This window comes from Sinocyclocheilus rhinocerous, unplaced genomic scaffold, assembly GCF_001515625.1.
Source record: "Sinocyclocheilus rhinocerous isolate Xijiao unplaced genomic scaffold, SAMN03320098_v1.1 scaffold1344, whole genome shotgun sequence".
NCBI lineage: Eukaryota > Metazoa > Chordata > Actinopteri > Cypriniformes > Cyprinidae > Sinocyclocheilus > Sinocyclocheilus rhinocerous.
Genome location: NW_015643187.1, coordinates 47,219 through 57,371, shown reverse-complemented (window position 1 = coordinate 57,371; position 10,153 = coordinate 47,219). Strand labels below are relative to the sequence as shown.

The 10,153-nt window shown below is 44.4% G+C and overlaps 1 protein-coding gene across 1 annotated transcript in view; it reads right to left on the bottom strand.

The window, feature by feature from the left end:
• Positions 1–10,153, bottom strand: part of LOC107757180 (PR domain zinc finger protein 5) — an 87,497-nt gene that overhangs the window by 34,795 nt on the left and 42,549 nt on the right. The window contains exon 13 of the mRNA XM_016574595.1: positions 5,070–5,163. Coding sequence (XP_016430081.1) covers positions 5,070–5,163 — 94 coding nt within the window. The remainder of the gene's footprint in view (positions 1–5,069; positions 5,164–10,153) is intronic.

The window sequence follows — 10,153 nt, the reverse complement described above, 5'->3', positions numbered from 1 at the left end:
TTCCACACACACACACACACACACACACACACACACACACACACACACACACGCACACACACATTACACATCTTGGCCGTATAATGGCTCTTTTCAGTTTTGCGTAAATGAGATGTAAAACCAGGGCAACTTTAGCTTCTTCCAGGCCTTGACACCTCACATGATGTCATTCAGCCCTTCACATTCCATAAGAGTTTCCTTTAGGTCCTCCTGCATTCCTCCTGCCAATGGCACCACACTAACCCAGCAGAGCGTTCAAACCAAGACTAATGCATGCATGTAAACAGAACATCCATTCACGCCGGAGTCCTTGGATCTGTTTGGACAGTGTTTTTAGTTCGACCTTTAAAGAGAAACACCCATTCCGTCTTAAAACAGCCCAGTCTCGATGCGCTTTGATGTTCTGTACTGTATTTGGCAATCTTATGGCCGTGACACATCAAGCCGAAGGTCGCCTAATGTTGGGTCGGCGTTGAGCATCTGTCGGCTTAATTTTTGGTGTGTGTTTTGCACCAATGGCACAAGTCAGACCCTGTAGGCGGCTTTCTGAGACAGATCGCTCTGATTGACTGTTCAGCTTACCAAACCAGTGCACAAAAAAAAAATGGAAGCACGAAATCAACTAGTCGAGTCAAAATGGCACACATTTTTCATATCGACAGTCCTAGTTCTGGTTTCTATTTTTGAATGTTGAATACAGACTACTGCCATCTGCTGGTATGGAGAGTTATTTAGTCTTTGCAGTGTTTTTAAGCAAACATTTTTGACCCTGATGCAAGTGAACACCACAGTTAGCTTTCGTCGCTGCTCTTTGATGTCAGTTTGATGTGTCTATAGGCTTTTAACCTGTTAACTTTCAGCTTTTTTCCCTATTACATATTTTAGTAATTATCCTAAATTAGATAGCTTAAACAGAATTCATCATGTGAAAACTTTTGAAATCAGACATTGCGTTACCATTGAAATTATACTTTAAATCCTTTTATCGGGCCCCTACCACTAGTGGATTGTGTCAAGTGTGATATTACACAATTTACTACAATGTTTTAGAATCAAAACATGACAAAACACATAACATTTGTTCTCAAGGTTCCATATTTGATGACTATTTTGTGATAAAAGTAATATTGTGACAGCAATATATAAATACATAAAAAATCATTGGAGTATGGGTGTCAACCAGTGGCTATTTTTGGTATAGCGCCTAAAAATCTCACAGGAACCTCAATTTTTGTTCAAATTTGAAACATAATTTAGACATATTGCTTCAAACTTTTTTAGCAATTCTAGATTCCAAAATATTTTATACAATATTTATTTTATATATTTTTATTACAGTACATTTTCTTTACAATAAACTTGAACTCTTAACTTTTGTACACTTATTTTCTTTGAACACATTTAACATTTAAGTGGATTTTCATGTCTGGGGGGAATAAATGCGCATTATAACAATTGCAGGTTACCAGTTTTTTCAGAAAAGTCTTCAGAAGACTTCGAATATAGGTTATGAGCAAGCAGCAACCTTCCGGTCTCTCTCGTGAAATCAACACGGAAGTGATTAAAACTGCAATTCATCGACTGCCCGCTAGAGGCTGGCTCCAAAAGGGAGTCAGTCCCGTAGACCTCCCATGTTAAAATGCCCAACTTTACATCAGAAAAAAAATGTTTACAGCCTGGTACAAAAAGTGGTTTTGGTCTATATAGCTAATTTTGCCCTTCATGACAACTGAGGGGGGTGCATTTTTTTATAACTCATCCGTACACAGCAACTTACAATTCATACTACACACACTGACTAGCTTGTAGTATCTTTTAGAATGTAGTAGCTACTAGTAGCTTTTAGAATGTTAAATGCTTTTTGTAGTAGCTTTTAGAATGTTAAAAACTTATAGAAATGAAACAAGTGAGTTGACAAAAAAAAAATAAAAAATAATAATAATAATTTCATTTATCACCCCTACCCACCCCCACAAAAGCAGCATGGTAGTGACCTCACACAGCTCTGGCAGTGTGTGCACACACACATTTATGTGTAGCTGTCATATTACACAATTTACTACAATGTTTTAGAATCAAAACATGACAAAACACATAACATTTGTTCTCAAGGTTCCATATTTGATGACTATTTTGTGATAAAAGTAATATTGTGACAGCAATATATAAATACATAAAAAATCATTGGAGTATGGGTGTCAACCAGTGGCTATTTTTGGTATAGCGCCTAAAAATCTCACAGGAACCTCAATTTTTGTTCAAATTTGAAACATAATTTAGACATATTGCTTCAAACTTTTTTAGCAATTCTAGATTCCAAAATATTTTATACAATATTTATTTTATATATTTTTATTACAGTACATTTTCTTTACAATAAACTTGAACTCTTAACTTTTGTACACTTATTTTCTTTGAACACATTTAACATTTAAGTGGATTTTCATGTCTGGGGGGAATAAATGCGCATTATAACAATTGCAGGTTACCAGTTTTTTCAGAAAAGTCTTCAGAAGACTTTGAATATAGGTTATGAGCAAGCAGCAACCTTCCGGTCTCTCTCGTGAAATCAACACGGAAGTGATTGGATTGCCACTGCTGTCACCACCGTCGAGCTAGGTGGGCGTGGTTTCAGCAACCAGCCCATTTCTGATTATCCGGGAGTGACGCGCGGTGACGCACTGCCAAGATGGCGACGGCCAGCTCCGCCCACTTTGAGCTTCAAAAACGCTCTTCAGAAACTTACGGGTGACGTCACGGACACTACGTCCATGTTTTATACAGTCTATGGTTATGAGTCACATGGATGTCTTTTATTGTACTTATAGCTGAAAAGAATAAAATCATTCATTGAGCTGTTAAGAGGTACACTTGTGGCATTATAAAATGGAAATGAGGTGAGGCATTATGTTTTTAAAGGCAGTTTTTGTATACTGCACTGGCTAACAAGCGGAATCCAATGTGGCGCCTGAGGATGACATCATCAACACGCTGAGTTCAGTAAGGGTGGATTTGCATTATTCTCCATCAGCCAGATGTGGCGTGAGCTGTTCTGTGCCGTCACGTCCAAACCCGGCATTACCAAATAAACAGCCTTGATCACACGTATAGCACATTCAGCGGTGCCTGAAAAGGCCACTCTGTCACCACAGAAATTAAAAAGAGTTAAAAAGCACAGTTTTTTGGATGTTAATGTGCTGGTGGAATGGACATTTTGTGTTTAGTTGAGCTTAAGTGTGGATCTGAGAAATAGATGGTTGGGTTTATGATTAGGTTTAGATGTTTTAATTAGGTATTTAGGAAGTACTGGGTTGAGTTTAACTTTGGCAGAAGTCTCTGAATCAAGCTTCTAATCAAGCAGGTAAACCAAACAAACAATCTTGAGATTAACCCTTTGAACCAGCGGAGAGGCTGTCAGCACAGGGTTTTAACCCCGTCGAGCAGAGGTGAGGTGGGGGAAGGACAGAGGAAGACACAACTGAAACCGAAATCTGTTTTGCTGCTAGATCTATAGCTGATTTCTTCAGTGGTTTTGGTTTTTCAACACACGTTTAAAACTACACAAAAATTGACCTTGCTTACCAACAGAGGCGGACAAAGTACACAACTCCATTACTTGAGTGAAAGTACAGATACTGCTGGAAAAAATTACTCCATTACAAGTGAAAGTTGTAAAGACAGGTTTTTACTCAAGTACTTTTAAAAGCAAGTACTTCTGTACTTTTACATAAGTACCAAAAGTAAATATACTTTTTATGTCAACACACAGCAACTTACAATTCATACTGAATACACTGACTAGCTTGTAGTATCTTTTAGAATGTAGTAGCTACTAGTAGCTTTTAGAATGTTAAATGCTTTTTGTAGTAGCTTTTAGAATGTTAAAAACTTATAGAAATGAAACAAGTGAGTTGACAAAAAAAAAATAAAAAATAATAATAATAATTTCATTTATCACCCCTACCCACCCCCACAAAAGCAGCATGGTAGTGACCTCACACAGCTCTGGCAGTGTGTGCACACACACATTTATGTGTAGCTGTCCATCCACATTTGAACCGAGTGGACAGTGAAATTGCTGTAAATACAGACTGATAAAATGTATACTTGTTAATTACTTATTAATTGCTAATTACTAATGTGCTGGGCGAAATACTGAATGACCATGATATAATCATGATGAAGCTGCCAGTGACATAACAACTAAGTAACTCAATCATGTTGACATTTTCATATGCAAGTATTGAGAGTGTTATAGTAGCATTTCTGATACATCAGTAGGAAAAGCACCTTAAGTGTTGAAAAAGTTAAAGTAAAATCTCCACAAAATATTTAATATATTAAAATGCCGGGAAATATTAAAATAATATTAAAATGGTCTTATCAAGACCAGGTAAACAAAGATATTTAACAACACTGATGTTTTTCAGCATGTGTCTCTTTAAAAAAAGAAAAGGAAATAATACTAGTGCAGTTAAAAGAACGTGCAGTCAGATTTACAGGCAGCAGAGGTCAGAGGTCACAATGCTGGATGCCTACAAAGAGTGTTTCTTTCAGGCGCATCACTCACTCTCACCATGTCTATTGCATTCCAGCACACACATACAGTGTTTTTACTCCACTGGGCATGTGTTGGCCTTGTTGAACTGTGTGTATGGATGTGTGGGGTAGGGGTTAGAAAACAATCCTTATATATGTGTGTGTGTGTGTGTGTGTGTGGTAGTCTGTTGTTATGGCAGCACACTGGAATGTTGAGCTCTCCACTATAAAGGCTCTTTAATGAACATGCTCTCTGTCACCATGTCCACGCTGAGATGTTCAAAAACAGAAAGACAGAGACAGAGAGACAGGCCAAATGCAATGCATCTACTGTTGTGGGTGGCATACTATATATTTTCCAAATGCATTTTTTTTTTCTTGAACTCACCATCTGTTGTTATGCCATGAAAATAAGCATCTAAAGTATTGTTTAGTTCACTGAGTTTTAGCCAACCTCTGAAGTTAGACAAGCTCAGATAAAAAGATGAAAGTTGAGCAAACAGTGTACGTTTGGATGAGGAGGTACTGACCCGTGTGGCTGCGGATGTGCACTCTCAATGTGCCATTACTGGCAAACTTCTGGCCGCAGTACGGACAGATCTTCTCCTTCTCTCCTGTATGGGTCTAAAAGAGAGAAACAGTGCAACAGAGTTTTAACATTTGAGAACGATCCTCTAATTTGTGTATGATTCATCGCTGATGAGATATCAGTATCTGGGCTGCTCACACTGGTAGTTTTATTTGTCGTCACAAATAAACAACCAGTATGAATACTCTAGATGTCATTACTCCTGCTGCTTTTACTCCTGACTTTCTGTTATATATAGTAAAAGCTGTGCAAACTGAAGTGAACTCAACTTAACTGATCTGATATGAAGTGATCTAGGCTTAAGTTAACTGAACTGAGTTGACTTGATTAAGCTGATGTGAACAGATCTGAAGCTGATCTGAACTTATTTGAAATAAACTGATGAACTGAAGTGATCTGAACTGATCCAAAGTTAAGTGATCTAAACTGAGCTGATCAGACTTGAAGTGATCTGAATTGATCTAAACTAGGGTGATCTGAATTAATTTGAACTGAACTGATCCAAACTGATGTGTTTTGAACTGAGCTTATGTGATCTGAACAGTTCTGAACTTAAATGATCTAAACTGTAGTGATCAGAAATGAAATGATCCAAACTGAGTTCATCTGAACTAACCTGAAATTATCAGTTCTGAACTGATGTTATTTTAACTGAAGTGAACCAAGCTGACATGATCTGAACTGAGTTGATTTGAATTAATATCTAACTAATATCTAACTGAGGTGATTTATAAGGTGATCTGAACTGATTTGATTTATACTGAGGTGATCTGAATTAAAGTGACCTGCGGTGATCCAAACTGAGGTGATTTGAAATGGGCTGATCTGAACTAATTTGAACAACTTAGAAGTTGACTTAACTGATATAAGTTAACTACAGAGATTTGAACCGATGTAATTTTAACTGAATCGATGTGAACTGATGTGAAGTCTGTTTTCTAAACTGAATTAACTGGTTGACTGAAAATAACGATTCATTGATCTGGTTCTTGAATTCAAATCATTGACTTGATCGGTCGCAACAATTATTTACCAGTTTACTTAGGGGGAATATAATCCCTCTATAATATACTTACATTTTGGATTTTTTTTTCTCATGCAAAGCTGCCATATGACTTCAGAGGACCGAATACATGAGTCACATTTATGGTGTTTTTCATTTTGGGGGTTTAACATCCATGGTCACAATAAATGTTGTGTGTAGATCGTGCGAAAACCTGTTAGCATGTGATTTTATTAAAGAAAGTCAAACTAGTTTAAAATGACACATGAATCATATAATTCTTGGGCCATATTCCCATGAAGCTGCTGTAAACAGGGCTTATCTCCGAGCGCTGGAAAGAATAGCTGCACCAGCTCCTCCACCTCCTGCTATTTTCTCCATCTCTTTATCTTTTTCCTCTTTTCCTCCCTTCTCCCTCTCACTTCCTTTCCTGCTTCTTATCTCTCCCCTCCCATCTCCACTTCCTCTCCTCTCCCTCTATCTTGACCCCGCTCTACAGTACATCACTCAATCATAAAGCGCAGAAAGACAGTTTAAAACACCATTACTCTTTAAAATGCTCCTGTGATGTTGTGTAAAAACCTGTACACACACAGACGCTCACACATGTCCAACAGATGTGTATGTGCACCATTAGGTTAGGGTTTGTTTGTGTCATGGAGCTGGACACGGCACTTAACATTATGTAAAACACTGCAACAGTCCTTTTTATGACTGTACTATGACTGAAATATCTTATAGCTTCCTGCAGTACTTCATTCTGATTTGTCAATTGTGGCATTTTGCATTCAAATAGATTTGTATTATACCATACAAGTTCCCTTTCAGTCGGTCACTCTCGACGTCACGTCGGATGACCGACGAATTGGGATCTCGTTTAGAGAGACCAATCCACTTCGAGTGTAAACTAAACAAGCCAATGCACATTGGCATGCGATTATTGCATCCAGCTGTCGCTGATCACAGTGTGAGTATAAGGAGGCAGCTGGTGCAGCGCATATTCAGCTTTTCGCTTCGGAGCCGAGCGGTCTCATCGTTCTGCTCCTGATCTTCTGCTTCAGTGAAACTACGAGTTCGAGTACAATCACGCTCTTAGGAAGCTCTCGTGCTGGTGGTACGGTGCTTCAGCGGCGGTGGTTCTTCCTGTGTCGAGTGGGTTGCACACCTTAGGCTGCACTACCCCGTTTGTGTTGCAGGCGGCCATCTCCCCTGTGCGCTTCAGCACACTAAAAGAGCAGTTCTAAAAGGTGGAACGTCTTTTTAAAGATGCCCTTCCATCCATGCGTTTCTGGATGCGGTCATTACCTGGCGCCGGGTGATGGTCACGATCGCTGCCTCTCGTGTCTGGGCATTAAGCATGCTGAGGTGGCTTTCGTGGACAAGTCATGCTCCCATTGCGGGAAAATGACCGTCTCGGAGTTGCAGACCAGACTTCGTTTCCTGCAAAGGGGCGGGGGTGCCCGTGCCGCTGCCCAGATCTAGGGTTCCCCCTGGCGGCAGCCGGGGGGGGCGCTACCTCTGGCAGCGTCTGGACTGGTCTTACGGTGACGGTGAGGAATTCCCCTCCGAGGAACCAACCTCCGAGGGCTCCTCCTTCCGCCGGCACTTCGCAGCCAGTGGAGCCGTCAAGAGAACAGGATGGACCCTCCCAGGGGGTACCACTTGTATTTTTCGGTACTCCCCCCAACGATCGGATAGTGTGAGCCAGACTTTTCTGGAGAGGAAGATCGCCCAGCGGTGCCGGATTTGGATCCGGAAATCCGCTGCCCAAAAGCAGACTGAGGCCATCAGGCACATCCTGCGTGCAGCTGCTGCCTCCACCCGGCCGGCGGCGGCAGTGCCTCAGCCTGCTCGTCGCTGAGGGCGGCCCCCTGCCACCCCCTCCCGCTCCCGCGCAGCTTACGCAGCAGCCTCCAGCAAAGCAGCGCCGTGGAGCCGGTCGCAGGGCAGCCGCCCCGCCATCCAGGCCCCCGCCAAACCTGGCGGCAAGCGCAAGAGCAAGAGGAACACTTCGCAGCCAGTGGAGCCGCCGAGAGAACAGGCTGGACCCTCCCGGGGGGTACCAATTGTATCTTTCGGTACTCCCCTCGACGTTTGGATGTCGATTGCTGCATCGGAGGGTGAGCCAGACTTTTCTGGAGAGGATGACGCAGATTCAGATCCGGAAATGATGGCTATGCTTTACCGGGCCGCCGAGAGCGTCAGGCTCGAGTGGAAACCTCCACCGCGTCTACCCAAAAACTCGACAAAAGAGCAATTTCCTCTATCTCTGGGTCCCCAGAGGGGACAGGGAGCTGTGGACGGGCCAGTCTCGGATCACACTCACCCTCCTCTCTCGCCAGTGAGCATCTGTGGGCGGTTCCAGAGTGCGGTCAAAAATACTACTCACATACCCTCTGCCCGAACGCAGGTGAGTGTTGCACACACGCTGACCCCGCTTCGGACCGGCAGTGAGACGCCCGGGCCGGGTCCCTCCGTTCTCCCTCGCTGCCCAACCGCACCCAGTGCCTTTCTTCCCGGAGGTGCATGATGAGCTCACTGGGTCGTGGACGGCACCTTTCACTGCCAGAAACCGCCCCAGTGGTTCATCCTCCCTCACCACCCTTGATGGCGGAGCAGCGCGGGGTATACGGAAGTCCCTCCGGTGGAGCAGTCGGTTGCAATGCAATTGTGTCCAAATACCGCTGCCACTTGGCGGGGCAAGCCGTCGCTCCCCTCCCTGGCATGTAGGTACTCGTCGGGCCTGACCTGCAGTGCTTATGTGGCCTGCGGAGAAGCTGCCTCTGCCCTACACGCCATGGTGTTGTTGCAGGTTCATCAGGCCAAGGCACTGTAGGACCTGCACGAGGGTGGTCACGACCCAGAAGTTCTCAAAGAACTCCGTACCGCTACTGACCTCGCGCTACGAGCAACGAAGGTCACTGCACGGTCTCTGGGCCGTGCGATGTCCACTATGGTGGTCCAGTAGTGCCACATGAGGGAGACCGACAAGTCTCGGTTCCTAAATGCCCCCGTGTCCCAGACCGGCCTTTTTGGCGACGCGGTGGAGAACTTCGCCCAGCAGTTCTCCACTGCCCAAAAGCAGACTGAGGCCATCAGGTATCTCGTTCAGTGGTATCCGCTGCCCAGAAGCAGACTGAGGCCATCAGGCACATCCTGCGTGCAGCTGCTGCCTCCACCCGGCCGGCGGCGGCAGTGCCTCAGCCTGCTCGTCGCTGAGGGCGGCCCCCTGCCACCACCTCCCGCTCCCGCGCAGCTTACGCAGCAGCCTCCAGCAAAGCAGCGCCGTGGAGCTGGTCGCAGGGCAAGTACCTGGTGGCAAGCGGTTCTAGGTGACCTACCCCAAGAGGTAGTTGACACCATCACTTCGGCCAGAGCACCGTCTTCGAGACACGCTTACGCCTTGAAGTGCAACCTGTTCGTCGAGTGTGCTCTTCTCACCGAGAAGACCCCCGAAGATGCCCGGTCAGAGTCGTATTGTCCTTCTTGCAGCAAGGGTTGGAGCGAAGGCTGTCTCCCTCCACCCTTAAAGTCTATGTCGCTGTGATTGCTGCTAACCACGACCCCGTAGAAGGGAAGTCGCTAGGGAAGCATTACCTGATCATCAAGTTCCTTAGGGGGGTGAGAAGGCTAAATCCTCCACGGCCCCCCTCTATACCCTCTTGGGACCTGACTCTAGTGCTCAGAGCACTACAGCAGGGCCCATTTGAGCCTTTGCAGACAGTCGAGCTAAAGTTTCTGTCAATGAAAACTTTGCTGCTGCTTGCATTGGCCTCAATCAAGAGAGTAGGGGACCTGCACGCATTTTCGTTCGACGAATCGTGCCTAGAGTTTGGGTCGGCTGACTCCCAGGTTTGTCTGTCATGGAGGCCGGCAGAAGGGGAATGCCGTCTCTAAACAGAGGATGGCCCACTGGATAGTGGATGCCATCACCCTGGCTTATCAGGCACAGTGTGTGCCCTGCCCGTTCAGGATGCGAGCTCACTCTACTAGAAGTGTTGCATCCTCCTGGGCGCTGGCTC